Below are 16,637 nucleotides of genomic sequence, written 5' to 3' on the forward strand. Positions count from 1 at the left end.
TGCAATTGATCAGTTTGGCTTCTGGGAGGTTCATATATTCTCTGTCATCTCTGAATTCAAAAAAAGAAAGAAAAGAAAATTGTATATATAAAAAGTTCGAATATGTACTATTTGAACCATTTAGAAACCACATTGGTCAACTTCATAAATTGGAAAGTACAGGAAAATGATAACGTCGCAAACACTGCTTAAATTCATCTTAGAATTTACTATTATTTATGTCACCTTCTTGCGATAAATTAACTTATGGAAGTAAATCATTTGTTTCTTGAGAAGTGAATATTAATCGTATACTTATTTAATGAAATTAAAAAATGTATAAAAAATAGAGTTTGGCTTCTGAGAGACTTATTTGTTGCGCAGAAAGTGACATTTGAGATTTACATAAGAAATCTTATTTCTTTCGATTGTATTGAATCTATTGGAAATAACCAGTCAGGCTTGCGTTCTTTCCAAATACCTTCTTTTAAGCGATGAACTACGACAATATTAAAGAAAGAGGACAAGAAATAATTCGGATTATTGTCAAGCGTAATAACTTCGTGAGAATGATTTTGTTTTTTGATTTCGAGATGACTAAACCGATCAAAACAAAACATTTTTTAACAGTGAGCTATTTGATTGATAGGTGATAAGATGCTTGACATCGAAACTGGCCGAGGAGTTGCGCAGACTGGTGGCGGTCCAACGCAGCACTTCACCATCATCTTCAACACATTCGTCATGATGACTCTTTTCAACGAATTTAACGCTAGGAAAATCCATGGTCAGCGTAATGTCTTCCAAGGAATATTCACCAACCCCATCTTTTACTCTATCTGGATCATGACATGTCTAGCGCAGGTAGACCATATTTCCTACATTATATCACATATTTCTTAAGGACATTCTTAGAATTATGATTATGTGTTCAACAATATATCCGTGTTCGTTTTCAATATCTTGATATATGGGACATTAGGGATAGAAATTGTCAATATAGTAGAATATTAGAGAGATTAAATGTTTCTCTACTTATTTAATAGCCAAGTCTAGCATAGTATGATATATAGAATTTGAATTTGCAATGGAAGAATCTATTAATATTTATCCTTAGCTTCCTATTCTATTAATAATAAATAGTCAGCTAATAAATAGCCTTTAGATAGAATTTCACATTTTCTCACTTTCAATTAATTAGAAGATAGGTTTAACAAAGGGAAGAATTCCAGCCAAGGAGAAACAGACACGAGAGAAGCTGTTTAACACTTGGGTGACACCGAAATTATCATTTCTTGTATCTCCTCAATAAAATCCTATGTCTGTTTTCTAGGTAATTATCATACAATACGGTAAAATGGCGTTCAGCACGAAAGCTCTCACATTAGAACAATGGATGTGGTGCCTGTTCTTCGGAGTCGGTACTCTATTGTGGGGCCAAGTAATTACGACTATTCCTACGCGCAAGATTCCTAAAATCCTTTCGTAAGTTATAAACATATTCATGTAAAAAAACTACCTTTTTTTTTAATGTGTAGATGATGAGAGATACTTCTGTTCGGTTTAGCGGGCGCAACCTAACGTAACTTAAAAAAAAAAAAGAAAAAAAGAAAAGGATACAATAGTCACGTCCACGTGTTGCGTTCTCGTTCAGAAAATATTTTGGAATAATATCTTTTGTTACATGTTCTTTTTTCAGTTTCTCTTTTGTTCGTATTGTATAATTTTTGTCTTACTACTTTTTTTCTTTTTTGTAATCTTTTTCTGATATAAACTCAAAGGCGAGAATGCCGGAAGTCAACGTGTAGCGACTACTCAAAAAAAAAAAAAGAAAAAAAAAAGACATCTAGAAGCTATGAACAACTAAAGCAGCCGTATTGCACGCATTACTAAGTAAATCAGGAGTATGTAAGATGGGAGAATATTGTAAATGTTTCTTGCTTTCTTGCATTGTGTGACGCGACAGGAACGCGTTACATCAGGGATGCTACACTGTTCGACTAAAATGCTTAAAATAATGTAATTGGGAAACTTCTTTAAAGCTTTGAGAATGAATCTGAAAAATACGCTCTCATGTATGTCTTGTCTTGTAATGTCAAACTAACTAGTCTTGGAAATTGGAAGCGCGATTATATGAATCTTGATTGAAGTTCTAACGTACGAGTTGTCATACGTAGCTTCTATGAGTTTTTATTGAGACCCTCCTGGTACACGATAGTCGCCTTTGCATGAACCTCTTTATCTTAATCGAAATCTCTATTGAGAAAGATTTTTCATGTATATGTATTTATATATCAATACTTGGAAGTTGTATTTAATAATTAAGCACGATTAATTCAGCGTTCGTCTATTGTACGAGTACGGAATCTCTGTTATTGGAGAATATATTACCTCTTGACGGTGGTTGATAGTTGTATAAGGATGTATCGTTCGAATTTTATATGTAATTCTTAATATTAAGATCGAGAATTTTGTATTAACTATCGTTGTATTTTCCAATTCTTACAATTTATGTATAGTTATTCTCGATATTAATTTAAAGAGATTTTTCAAGTTATATATATTGTTCGCGCGGTATTTCCTGTTATATAACTAAAACCCATCGCTATCATACAATATACAAGATATATGCGTGTAGCAACATCGAAAAGACGGTACCATTTGAAAGATAAGTATCATCATAATCGGTATCGTGTAAAAGTGTAATAGAAGGGAGGCATGCATCGTGGAAATCATATTGATTACTATTATTATTGATAGCTGTATAATCGTAGCGCTTCTGTTGGTTTATGTTCTCGCTTCTAGGAATCCTTTTCTATTGCTTTTGCCCGTCATATGTTTCTCACTCCACCATAATAACGTATTGCTTTATGTAGCATGCTCCCTAGACGCCCAGATATTAAGGAAACCCAATTAAAACCATGAATATGCAAACACTGTGATCTGAATTGAACACATTGGACAAGAATGATAGCGCGTGCTCAGCTGTTCCCTCGCTCCCCTTTTTCGTAATTGTATATTAGCGCTGGCCAAGTAATGAAACGTTCCAGGTTTCTTCCATGGAAGAAATTTTGAACGTTTGGAGACAAAGACACTAATAAAACAAAAACAGTATCTAAATATAAGAAAGACCTTATATATCTTTGAATTATTGTTTCATGAAAATTGAAGAACCTGGAAATTCGTCGATGGAAAACTGAATAAATTCTGGAAAATGTTTTTGAACTGAGAATTATGGAAGAAGTATGTTTGGAAGATTAAGAGCATCAAGATTCAAAGATATCTAATCATGATGGATCTGGAATATTCATAGGAATTTGTTGAATATGTATTTATTTGGATACTGGAAGTATGTAGAGTCTCCATAGAAAAAAACGAGTATTAGTTCCCTTGGTGGATATTATACTGTTACTCGTTTCTCATTTGGTAAACCTGGACCTCGTATATTAGGCTTAGCCGTTGCATGACTGAAGACCCTTCTCCGATGTCTACGTACTTGTTTGTGTAAAAGAGTAACCAATGAAAACGGCGTCCTAATGATTCACTATACTCTCACGATATTATCTAAACATACACTGTATTTTGTAACATTTGCATTTTCTGTTTGGTGCAAGGGATCTCAGTAGCGCGCTTGAACCGAGTTCAAGTTTGTGAACTTTTGGTTCTGAAGTTCTCACAGAGCTGAAAATTCGGACTAACTAGATACTATTATTACAATAAGTGGTAACTTTTGCGCTTAGCGCTTTATCTGTAATCATTCCGCTCTCTCGCTGGAGCTGTTACGACTCTGTTTTTTCAACAACTTTTAACTGTCTATCTGTCTTTCTTTCTTTCTGTCTGTCTCTCCCTATCTGGTTTCGTTCTTGTACTTTCTCTGTCCCCATCTTTATCCATTACACGCACGGAGCCGAACTTTCTCCTTCTGAACCGGTTTTTTTTTCATTCTCTGCATCTGTTTCTCTCTGTCCGCTTAGGCTATGCCTCCCAATTCGCAAGTTGAAAATTAGGGGACGAGAATCCCTTGCGAATTGGGACCGGCGATTCTCGCTGCTCTCGCGTCGAGCGCACTAAAAATACTAAAAAGAAAAGAAAGAAAAAAAAAGAAGATAATTAAAGATACACGAGCAATAATCAGATAACAAAATATGGTCATCATCGATACAGGATATAATATACGTATGTGTATTGTGGGACGCTTCTGTGTGGTCGTCCTGGTCAACTATACGAACACGGTGTTATGATCACGGGAGGTGAAACGAAAAGCTATATACATAACAATATATGGGGTTCTCACACGTTTTTATATTAATCTTCTGCATTCGCTTGTTAAAGCTTTTACTGAGCCACTTGTCGTAGGACAAATAGAGAAGTAGTGGCGGTTTTTTCTTGAGCTTTACTTGCAAAATTTGTCCCTCCTGAACAGGTAAGGGAGATCTCGCATCTTGCTGGGCGACAAAACGGCACACGTTGCAGAGGATACCGGAAGTTGTATATGTATGCCATTCAGACTCGTTAAACCGTGCGAAAAATGAACTGAAAGAGAAAAGAAAGAAAAAAAGATAAAAGAGCAACCTGTCCAGAGGAGAAGGGAAAATTTACGAAATACCAAAGATCTCACACCCAAAGTCCTGAAATTTACCAGATCACGCGTGCATCGTTCCCCAGAACGTGTTGTTACATCACTTAATCCTCCTCCTCATGGTCATTGTGTCTTTTTATTTACTTTAACTTCTTTTTATTGTTTTCTCTTTTTTTCCCCCTATCAGCTCTGTTCATCGCTGTCGCCCTTCTCCTAACAAGTACAAAAGTATCTCTTTCGTCATCATACACGCCATATACATAGACATTATCCATTCACACATGTACAGTCGTTTCTTCATCTGCAGAAAACTGCATTTTATCGCTCACTTTGTCCGCATTGCACCTCACATCGCATCCCCTCGTTCGTTGGCTCATTCTTTTTACACGTCGCAAAACATTTTTTCTTGTATGTGTGTATATATTATTGGCTGTTTCGCAGTTGCAGGTTTCTTCTTTGAATGCGTTTGTTTCGGCGAGAAACGCGCTGCTCACTGGAAGTAAAATTTTCTAAGAAATAGTGGTGATCTTCTGTTCCATGGATTTGAATATTCTAGTGACAAAGAAGATATATAGTGATGGACAAAAGAAAGTTTAATCTCTGTAAATGTTAATAGCTTTTGTATTAAACATCTTCTACCTTATAGGCAACGGTAATCTATTTCAGGGTACATATTACATTCATTCATTGCTTTCGTCAAAATACAATTTCAGTTCGTACAATTCTGGCCTTTGTTCGTACCATTTATCTCTTAAACTTTCTTTTGTATATTATCGTAAAACAAAAACGTGGATATAAGATAACGAAAGAGAGGAAAGGTGAATGTTTACTTCCAGTAAATAAGATTTAGTTCATTTACAAAACACAGGATCACATTGAAACCCAAGAGTAGCACTATCTCGTGACTGTGAAACAGCCTGTACGCCTCTCTGTCCGTCTGCTTTCCTTTCTCGGCCACTTCCAATCACCGTTTATGCCACCGTCAGTCGATTTTCCTAAAAAAAAAAGAAAAAAATATTGAGCTAGCCAGCGTCGTCGAATACCGTTAAACAGATAGCGTGATTAGGTATCCAAGCTAAGGAGCGAGGGGAAAAACCATAGAACAGAGAAAATTTTGGGTGCAGTGCGTCGAGGAGCCGGTTCTACGCGTCATCAGTCAGCCAAATAAAAAAAAATTTAAGAATCAAAATCAAAGTTTCCCTCTTAAAAAAAAAAAACAACCTACTTTGATTATAGACCATGTGTGTAACAGGGATCGAGTGATGAAGAATTGGTTTCATGTTTTTTAAAAACAGATGGGGCCGCGGCCAGCCGGATGATATCGGTGCGATCAATCTCGGAGATGAGAAATTCGACCCTGACTCGGATAAAAAGCCGCGCGCAGGACAAATTCTATGGATCCGTGGTCTAACACGACTACAGACACAGGTAACTATCCCTATCTCTCACTCTCATGTCATCACTCGAAGTCAGCGTTCTCTCGGGCTCCCCTCTCCCCGTCCCCGAGATGAAGTTAAACAATATCAAGTTAATATGAGAAAAAAGAATAATAATATAGAATTAACGAGACTACTTGAAATAGCCGCGCACGCGACGCTCCGATTGCTTTCTCTAATTGGCCTTGGACCGACGAGTCTCCCCCGTCGTCCTGGCGTCGATTTTCTAGGTCTTGTTTCATCATCGAATCGGTTGTGTTCAACGTTCTTTGTTGAATCACGTGTATTTTGCCATCGACTATATTACAACGCCCAATATATACCATATCATCGCAGCGACAAGTTGTTCTCTTTTTTAACCATGACCGTGTGCGCAGATTGGCCACTACACTGTGAATGACTCTTCACAGGCAGAGAATCAGGATGAAGAAATGACAAGAGAAACACTGAAATTAGCCTGGATTTTGCTTGCTACTGATTCCCAGCTGTTTTTCTCGTTCATGAGAATACTGTCTCATACTTTCTGAATTATTTTATTGGAAGAAATGAAGCCATACAAACTCTTCAATTTGTCTAGCAATAGAGGCAGTTAGGATCTGGAATTATGATCAAGTAAGATCCACGTTCACGAACCAGTTTTTCATTGATGTTTTTGAATTCTGAATCTACCATGAAGGAGTATTTACGTGTAATGGTATAGTCTAGGCAGCCACACAGTCAAAAAGTATATACATGTACGTTATATACTTTGTTCCATATATATATATACGTACGTTTTTTAATTTCTCTCATTTGGTTATTTTTTTTTCGTTCGAGACCGTTGTTTACCTTGGTTTGCATTTTCATTTGAGTTCTTTGCCGTGTTACCTCGACGATGCGTACCTTGCGTTTTTGCCCTCTTGATATTGCGATATATCTCGCATTAGCCACAGAAAGAAAGAAAGCTCGACGATCTAAACAAAACATGCGCCCCTTATATTGAGAGTCACCAGATTGACTTCGACCCGATTGATCGTCTTCAGGTCGTTTTCCCTATTTCAGTGCTCGTTTCAGCGACTGAATCTTTTTTATGGGGTCTTCTGAAACTCGTCTAAATTTTTTAAAGTCTGTTAGGCATCATTTTTTGGCTCTTAACCCTTTATAAGACAAAATAAAATTGAACTGAACGGAACTACGTAGTCTCTTCGAAAAAAATGTCTTCAGATACTGAATATTCCTGCTTTTAACCAGAATTTCGTTATTTTCCAAGGAAAATGCGTTTAATGTTTCTTTATGTTTTTTTTTCAGATAGATTATGTTCCACTTTCTTATAGTTGGCACTGCACCCCTTATAAAGGGTTAACATACTCACTGTATGTAGCAGTCGGTTTCAGTTACTCTTTCCAAAGAGAATATCTTCAAGAAGTGAAAAATATTTGGACACTATAAGCTAAAAGTGTTACTATTGCCTCGCTTAACCTCTTCGACATGGTTTTCTCATCCGCAACTTTTTCTTTTACAGAAGAATCTGCTATTTTTCTCGAATAAAAAACACTTCTATCTCATCGAGATTCAAGCTCGAAGAGGTTAAATCGAAGCACAAGGAAGTCAATTAAGATTTAATTGAACGACTCGAATAATTGATTTTTACCCATTTCTTAAATACCTACTCGGGTCTCTCGACATCTGTCACATTAATCGCCCATTTTCAACCAGCTCAGTCAAGAAATCAGCTCCAGTTAGACAAAAATTGCATTGTTTACTTAAGGGCGATGAATATAGTCAAGGATGAGTAAGGCGTAGAGAGCTATAGTAGATCTCTTCAGTTTGTATTAACTTCAATGATGATTACCTCATCATTTATGATCCATAGAGTCCAAGCACGTATTAGATGGCTAGTCACCAGATTTACATAGAAGCAGCACAGATCTGATTATTTAGGACCAACTTATAGTAGTGGTCTAAGTAGTCAATGCTCCATTTCATTAAGTCATATCCCCTTCATGGACTAGACTTTACTTCTTGAAGTCAGGAATGGCTATAGAACAGAAGGTACAAGTGCCTTCTAGCTCCTTGTAGAGATGAATCTGTAGAATTCTAACTAAGGAATGTAGTACGAAGGAAGTTCATAAGTTTGTTTTCATACGTTTTTGGAATATAAATGTTTTTTTAACCTGAGAACCAGCATTGAGGCTCTCTAAAGAAAAGACCGAGACTCAACTGGGACCATAAAATGACATCTTTTTGTGGATATAAATTTTTTATTAATTTAATGATATATTAGGAAGTTAGTTCTGGACAGTTGGAGAATTGTTCAGCGCTTGAAGACTTAGGAATCGATACCCGAGCGAGAGTCGGAAAGGAAAAACAAACAGCCCTTCGTCGACGACGCCTCTCGTATTTTTCTGTTCCTTTTATTTTCATTCTTTCACTTCTCTCGATGGGAACGGGTTAAGGCTGATGAAGCTAGCGCATACTTGACCAACACCGCGGCTCGTGATGGTGTAAATTACTTATTTTATGCCATCACGATGTTACTTCTGCTATTTTATTGAGAACATCTCTTGACTATGCGACAAGAAACCATTATTGACATTGCAATACCAATTGATTGCGATTGTTATCTAAGAAGTAATAAAAGAAATTGATGGAATGGTCGCATAATCCAAGGTACAAAAAGGAAAAAGAGGAGTAAAGTTTGACCGAGATGATTTCCACTTTCTTTATTCTGTTGACTTATACTTCGCTTTCTCTCTTATTTCCTTTCTTCTTACTCTGATAACACTACCTCATGATCTAGCACTGTCATCAACAAAAAAAAAAGAAATGATTTTTTTATGAAGCAAGATTCACACATATATACAGATTTAAATCTACACAAGAATATCAATGTGTCTATATGAAACTGTATATTTTAAGTTATTATAGAAACAAACAAATGAAAGAAAAAGAAACAAAACAAAATACTATAGATACCCACTCAGTTAAGCTAATTATGTAAATTGAATATGTAACCTACTTTCAGACGAGCAATAGAACTCTGGTGCAGAATGTATCTGTGACAGGCAGATCCCCCTCTCAGGATTACTATATGGTTAGTCCGCAAGTCCAATCTCCGCACTGTTTGACCGTTCTTAAATATTAATTCTTTATTATGATTACCATTTGATTACTTTTTTTCTCGATGGTTTTGTTTTTTTTCTCATTAACCAGTTTGAGTTTTCCTTCTTACTGGTGCTTTCTGTTTGACGTACTTAGTTCCTCTCTTATCCATGCCTATACTTTTCTGCCTCTCTTAATAACTTTTAACATCAACTCAAAGCTTACTTTGATTTACAATTTCTAATTGGTCTTGAAAAATATACTCTAACATACTGCTTTTTTTTTTTGAAGAATTCCATGTTTCCTTCTATTTCAGTTTCATTTTATTCAACTTGAGTTTGTCTCTTCCAATTGTTTGCCTCTCCAACGTGTATATCTCTCGCCTGTTTTTCATTCGTCGCAGTTCTGCTTGCAAATCGCAAGCTTCTACTCGCTTCTTTCGCGCAGATCGTGCTATTTTTTGGTTTATTTTTCACGAACACAGCGAGGAGACATACGACCCGTTGGATATTCTTTTTGCCCTCTATTTTCTGCTATTGTTTTTTCCCCAACTGTATATTTCTATTTCCTACTCTCTGTCCCCTTTCTTTCTTCATGTTATCCGGATTAAAATCAGACATTTTGTTCCAGTCGGCATCCACATCATCCTCTGCTTGAAGGGAAGAGAGTTCCTCAAACACGTCCAATCCAGCCTCTCTTTTTCAACTTCTAACTTCAGTATTCAATTTTCCTCATAAGTATCTTCATAATATCAGACATAATATTCAAAGGATTACCTAATTCAGATTTCCTTGATATCCTCCAACTGTTTGAAAAATATTAATATTCAATATCTCTAGAGAAGAATATTTTCTATCTAATAATCATGTGCTTCATCTTGCTTCATTTTGTAGATACAAAGCTTTGAAAACTGCAAATTTTAGAGCTTTGTTACTATGAAATAAAACAGGAATCGAAGGTTGTTTATTAGATAAAAGATATTCCTATCATTATCCTTTATTGCAATTTTTAAATATTGTAGAGATAATATATACATAGTAATGTAAAGATATATTACTAATCACTATGGTTTTTTTTTAAATATAGTCACTTAATACTTATCAATTTTATTATTTATCATGTACTTTACTGATGCACTTATTTCTCTTTTATGAATAATTGTGCATCTTAAAAGTACAGTATATATGTATGTATTATTTTTGCACTCAAGCTTAATCTCTTCTCTTCAAGTAAAAAAATACCTTACATGCTTAGTTTTATTTACATTGGATATATTTATTTCTTAATTTCTGGTTTCTTGTTTCCATAAAGTAAAAACCAACCCGGTCTTAAAATTAAACTATATTTCCTTATCTTCCCAACTTCCAAATTTTATGCATCCTTTTGTTTTTTTGTTGTTTTATCTTTATTTTCTTTTCCACTGATTCTAAGGTGTTGCATGCACATCTGTGCGTATGTATGTACGTATATAAGTTGCCCGTATATACGTGTCATACGTAGATATATGTATATATACACACGTGTATGTAAAATGCATCCGCGTATGTGTACGCGTATATGTATGTATATGCGTATATATGTGTGCAAGACACACATACACGCGCGGCAAGGTACGCTTTTGCAATTCTTTTTTTCTTTTCTTTATTTCATTTCATTTTTAAAAACACTGTCGGTCAATCTCCTTAATTATATATACATATATATATATATGTATATATGTATATGTATTCATTGGCAGAATCATCGAAGTGATCTTTATTTTTAGGCGATGTTGAGTTTTATAACACATTCACTTTTATTAAGTTCTCTTAGAAACATGTTTCTTTCTGTTTTAACCCATTATTTCTCTCTTTATACTTCTATTGTGTATTTATGACACAAGATTTAATTTCAGGAATTGCTCTGTTTATAAAATGTGTTACCAAATGATTCAGTGGTTCCTTACGATACAGCAGTCTTTTTTTGTTGAGCATTGAGAATGAATTTTTACGTGTTTTCGCTATCTGCTTCTGAAGTACCTTTCTTTTCCACTACTTTTTTATCAGACAGAAATTTATCAATAGAAAAATATTTACATAACACAATTATATCTCTCAATATGAAAATTCTGTATCATGAGGATAAACGTATTCGCCTTTTTTCTTTTCTTTCCTTTTTTTTTTCTCTTGTTTAACAATCTTCTGCCATGAAAGATACATTGGGTATTATACATATATCTACATATATATGTATATGTATATATATACATATATATATTTTGTCACGCTTCAACTATATATTTCCAATCAGTCTATGGTTAATGTAACAAGAACATTCTTCAGTGCCTCATATCTTACTTTACTTTGCTCATTTCTAGAACATTCTTTATTTTGTCCAAAAAAAGTAGTCTCAGTAACTGAGACAAAGGGGCACAAGGAAAAGTTTTCCTATTTATACTCCAATTTAGCACCACCCACACAAGCTGTATCACTTCCATTATTACTATTATATATCTTATAAAGAAAAAGCTACTTGTTTTCCAACAGCTTGCCTCAAGCTTTATTGTTGTCACTGTCACCATTATCATTCTGTATACATATGTTAACATATGAGTAACTATCATGCCCGATACAGAACAAAGCAAAGAAAAAAGCAGCTATGATGATTCTGAATCTCTCACAAAGCACAGGCAATCTTTCTCTCTATGGAAGCTTTCCTAAAACTCAAACAATTGTTAATTCACAAGAGATGCACTTACTGAATATAAGCAGCCCCAGAGTACCTTGTACGTGTGCTATGCGTGTGAACTGCATGACCAAGAACTTATGGCAGGAACCTTAAAGATGATACGTGTAATATGGACAAACAAAGCGTCAACATTGATTAACAACCACAAACCAACAACGACACGCTGTTGCATCAGGGAAACAAACAGTATAATAATTATACTCATACATGTGTGTCTACTGCTCTGTGGACACCTAAGGTTCTATTGGCTGATATCTGCTCCTTTTTATTTCTTATTTTTGTTCTTTAATCGTTGCAGTGTGTGCCAGTCTTGCTGTGATATATTATACCATACCACATAACATTTATATGGTGGATGATACATGGCCATAATGCATCGTGTGTCTCTCGATGTGCGTGTGCTGTTGCGTATATAATGAGATGTACGTGCACAGTTTGTCTGTTTATCTGTCTGTTTGTCTGTTTCTGCTGTGTACACGACAGTCGAAGCTCTTATTGATAAAGAAACCTTCAAGAAAACTGGCAGTTAACTCATACCTGTACATACACACATAAACAATATCACAAACAGATAGGGATCTTTATCGTTTTTTGCAAGCTTGAGGCGGATGTGCATTTATTATACACTTACTTGTACTTTCTTTGGTTAAAAAGGGATGAAGCCTATCAGAGAATAGTCTTTAAGCCAAAGAAAGCTAAGAACGTTTTAATACTTAATGGTCTTGGATTTCAGGAAATCCTTAGAACTGTGAATAATGGAAGAATAATATTGATATATTGAATATACATTGTTTTGGATGACCTGCTTCGTTGAAAACTTGAAGAATGTTTTATTCATAATTCTAAGAACATCACTACCAGACCACCGATCACATTATTCTGGACTTACAGAACCTGCTGGACATACTTTATTTTTTACTACATTATTTCACATAAGAAAAACGCTTGCATGTAGCAATTGACCGTTCGACTCTGTTCTATGCAAGCTTTCAAGCTTTGTTGATTCTCTTACACAAAAGGTTCGAGTTACTTTGTATATTGATGAATCTTGAGGTTATTGAGGAAGGTTTTAAGAAGCCAAGAGTAAACTTGCAAATTTCATTAAACATTTTCGAAACATTTAGTTGATATTTAATACTCAATTCTTCAAGAATATATCCCAAGTGATCTTCGAGCCTGTTGACAACTTGCACGAAGTCTCGAGCCCTCCAGAACTCTGCACACGTACACTTTCACGTACACACCTGAAAAAAGACTCATTAAGAAGATAACTGGGAAACTTTTGACTAGCGAGAATGAAGAGTCCAGCAACAACAGATACAAAGAAACAGAACTAAAATATAAGATAACGAGACACATATGCCAGTGTAAGCAGGGATTAAAATACTGACGCAAACGCCAAATAAAAAAAAAGACACGCCTAAAACAAGTAACGATACTACGGAGAGAATAGAGATTAAGACTGATGGTATGATTTGTGGTTTGTTAGCCAGCGGAACCCATTCGGGAGACTGAGGTATAACGGGGCGGCAGTCTTGCCCGCCGCCACACTTATCCTGTCGGAGTACAAACAAGTACGTAGCTCACGTAGATCGCCTGCCGTTTATAATACGTTGTATCGTCAATTCTGCCATACGTACGCATACACAGGACGGATCGTCGACGTACGTACGGTGTGCTGAGTGAAACGTCGCCATCGGACCTGTTCTCAATAACCGGTCACATTCACCCTTTCGCTACTTATTACTTGCCACTGAGAAAGCAATTTCATAAAAGAGAAAAGTGATTGTAAATTATTCAGAGAATATAAAACATTGTATTGTTTAGTGTCGTAGCTGATTTCAAAATACTACAGAATGACAAATATAACTAAAACGGAATAACGAAGAACAGCAGATATTTAAGATGTTTAATTTAAGAAGAACACAAAGAAAACGAAAAGGTAATTCTATTTCTATTTTTATATAGATAACTATCGACTGATATTTTGCATTTATATTAGAATAAATAAACAGGTACATGAGCAAAGTTCGTTCATAGCGAAAGGCTGGAAAATCTAGGAAATACGAGACTAGATAAAGTTTGAGAAATTGTCCAGGGACGAAGGCGATGATTCCTCAGCGCGGATCCAGTCAACGATGTTTCGTTGCACTGTGTTTTTGTGTAGTGGGTGTGAGTTGGTCGGTGGAATCGATGGAAGAGCCTCTTGTGTTGGTAGACCACCGTCCGCCCTCCCCTCTTTTTTCAGTAGTGTATAGCTGTCTGACATGATTGTGTGCTGCGTGTTTTTCCCCCATACTGTATCATTTTCATACTTGTTCATATGATATAATATCGCGACTGTTAGCACCAAAGAAAAAACATAATAGAAAAAGAAAAAAAGCATTCTTTTTTCATGGCGGCCGTGTGGAACTTGTTTTTAACTAAACACGACCATCCCTCTTTTGGTATCGTACGTACACTCGCACGAGGACTATAGAACTGCCTCGACGAGAGAGGCGATCTTGTCCAGCTTTTTTTAAAAAGCTCTGCCTGGTCGAGCGGAGATTCTTCCTCCTTGCTGCTTGCGTTTTCTGTTTGTGTTTGTCTCCCCCTCCCCCTCCCCGCATTGTGTCACTGGCGAAGGATCTCAGATCCAGCACCCCGTGAAAAGTCTTCCTTTAGAACGCGTTTACAAGCGTGTAATACCGTGATAACCAATTTTTGTCTTTTTGTTTTTACAGATTAACCGTAGGAAGAAATTTCACGGCGTGTTATTGTCTGAAAACCTCCTACAGTCTCTTCAATCTCCTATCAAAATATGGTTTCTCCAACCTCTCTCGTGAACGAATGTGTTTCTCAGCTTTTCTCAGTCTCATATGATTCCTTGCCTTTTCCTATGCCACCTGCTGCTCGTGGCTGGGTTATTGTATCTAAAATTGCAGGTGGACTTACTTCCCTTTGTTGCTTCACTCTTTACTGAGGATCTGTACTGTATGTGTTAGCCTACAGTTGCTGGTGAAAGTGAACGCTTCTTGCATAATACTTTTTTCTTTTTTGAGAGTTTGTTTTTTTCCTATTTTAAATCGATAAACTTGGAGACTAGTGGATATTATGTTGAAACATAAATCAACAGTAGGATTTAGATCCTGCTTAAATAGTAGGTAGAAGATTCAAAGCAAGAGTGAAGTAAAAGTAAAGTGAAAGAAAAATTATCATTTGATTTATGGATTACTTGATTTATGGCTTTGGAGTCAAGTACACTTGAATCCTAAAAGAAAGTTCATGGCATGTTCACTTCTCTGCAGCTTCAAGGAGACACTGTGTACTTGAATCATCAGTTTCTAAGCTGCAAAAGGAAATAACTTATCTGAAAGCAATGATAACCCTACACAGATGTGGCATATGGCATTCCTCTGTATAAATCCGTTTAATTTGTTTCTTTGACGCGGTATGCGAGTGTGCGTGTGCACGATTGCTCACGTTTGCATCGATTTTGTGTTTGCCCAATCTCTAACACGGTGTTGCGCGCAAGTGGCGTAGAAAGGTTGAGTTTGTTTGGCAATGGTTTGTGCGTTCTAAACCAGATAAAAAAAAAAAAAGGGTTTCGTCAAAACAGAAGCTTCTAGTGGCTACAATTACTATAATTATGATGTATTGTAACTGCTATTATAATTGCCGGCATGTAAATCGTCCTGATATCTCCACGTTCTCAAACGAACGTATCTCAAATTCATCAAACTGGATTGTGCATCTTTGACTCTAATTTTCTAGTGACTAAATGACTCAATACCGCACGGTGCGCCCTATAGTGAACTTGGAATTCACCAAGGCAATCTATTTTGGGATTCGATTGCCAGCAGAATTTGTCTATTTAAGCAATAGAATGGTGCACTAAGGCATTATCCCGTTTATGGTTGACTTCCAAAGTCAGGAAATATGCAACTATTATCAGAGTTCAAATACTGAACATAAATAGATTCATTTTCAGAGCTATTTTGGGTACATGTTGAGACTAAAGAATCATAAGTCTCGAACAGTCCAGATTTCTAATTAATCTGCTGATTATAAAGATTGTACTGATAGAGTCATTAGACTCAAAGGGATGTAAGAACATAGAATAAGCTTATGGATTATTGCTTGTTATTTAAAACAAGCAAACAACTTTATATATTAATTCATAAAGTAAACAATTTGTATTTGGTATCCAGAAGAGAGAGAAACTTGAATCTGCACAAAAAGATTCCTTAAAGGAATCGGTTAATCGTCATAAATGTGGAATGCAAAGTTATTTGAGTAGCATGATCACAAGAAATTAGCATAAAGTCACGACAGTTCACCAGAATGCTCTCTAATTTATAGAACTTTCCTTTCAATTCTATCTTCTTCTCTTTCTCTTCCTCTTTCTCTTCAGAATGTATACACACTCTTTGCTACACTGTTGTACACTGTGTCTCTTTGTCGCTATTTTTATCTTAATTTTCAATTCCCTACGCTTGACTCTCTCCTCACGGTCGCGGTTCAAGCGTGTGCTTCATCAAAACTAGCCTCCATTGTCCAGCTCTTGGTTCAAGATTTATCATTTCCAATTGACCACTAGGAAGACGTTTTTAATATTTCCAAGACACCAAATTCCTCATTCGAATAAGGAATTTCATGCTGTCCCAAATTGTTTCAGCAACCTGACATCTTTATTTTCATCCTTGAGAATTTTGATCCTATTACTTTGGTTCAGGATACGTTTAAACCAACGATCATTCTGTGAGTATCATCCTAATTTTTGTATACCATTGTAACTGGACTTTGGCGGTGAAAATAAAATCCAATGGAATGATCCATTCGATGTCCATCGTGTT

At 35.9% G+C, this 16,637-nt stretch overlaps 1 protein-coding gene and 1 long non-coding RNA gene across 24 annotated transcripts in view; both read left to right on the forward strand.

The window, feature by feature from the left end:
* Window positions 1–16,637, forward strand: part of LOC100645179 (plasma membrane calcium-transporting ATPase 3) — an 88,999-nt gene that overhangs the window by 47,852 nt on the left and 24,510 nt on the right. For 14 of the 23 annotated variants that reach the window (XM_048413052.1, XM_048413048.1, XM_048413044.1 and 11 more), the window contains 4 exons: window positions 629–843; window positions 1,313–1,464; window positions 5,854–5,986; window positions 8,999–9,067. In XM_048413052.1, coding sequence (XP_048269009.1) covers window positions 629–843; window positions 1,313–1,464; window positions 5,854–5,986; window positions 8,999–9,067 — 569 coding nt within the window. Of the gene's footprint in view, window positions 1–628; window positions 844–1,312; window positions 1,465–5,853; window positions 5,987–8,998; window positions 9,068–13,291; window positions 13,377–16,637 lie in introns of all 23 variants that reach the window. The other 9 variants (XM_020868140.2, XM_048413058.1, XM_048413060.1 and 6 more) reach the window with 4 other exon arrangements.
* LOC125386502 lies at window positions 13,384–16,589 on the forward strand. The gene is made up of 2 exons (XR_007226717.1): window positions 13,384–13,744; window positions 13,818–16,589. It is a non-coding gene; the product is annotated as an uncharacterized LOC125386502 (long non-coding RNA).

This window comes from Bombus terrestris, chromosome 16 (assembly GCF_910591885.1).
Source record: "Bombus terrestris chromosome 16, iyBomTerr1.2, whole genome shotgun sequence".
NCBI classification, from domain to species: domain Eukaryota; kingdom Metazoa; phylum Arthropoda; class Insecta; order Hymenoptera; family Apidae; genus Bombus; species Bombus terrestris.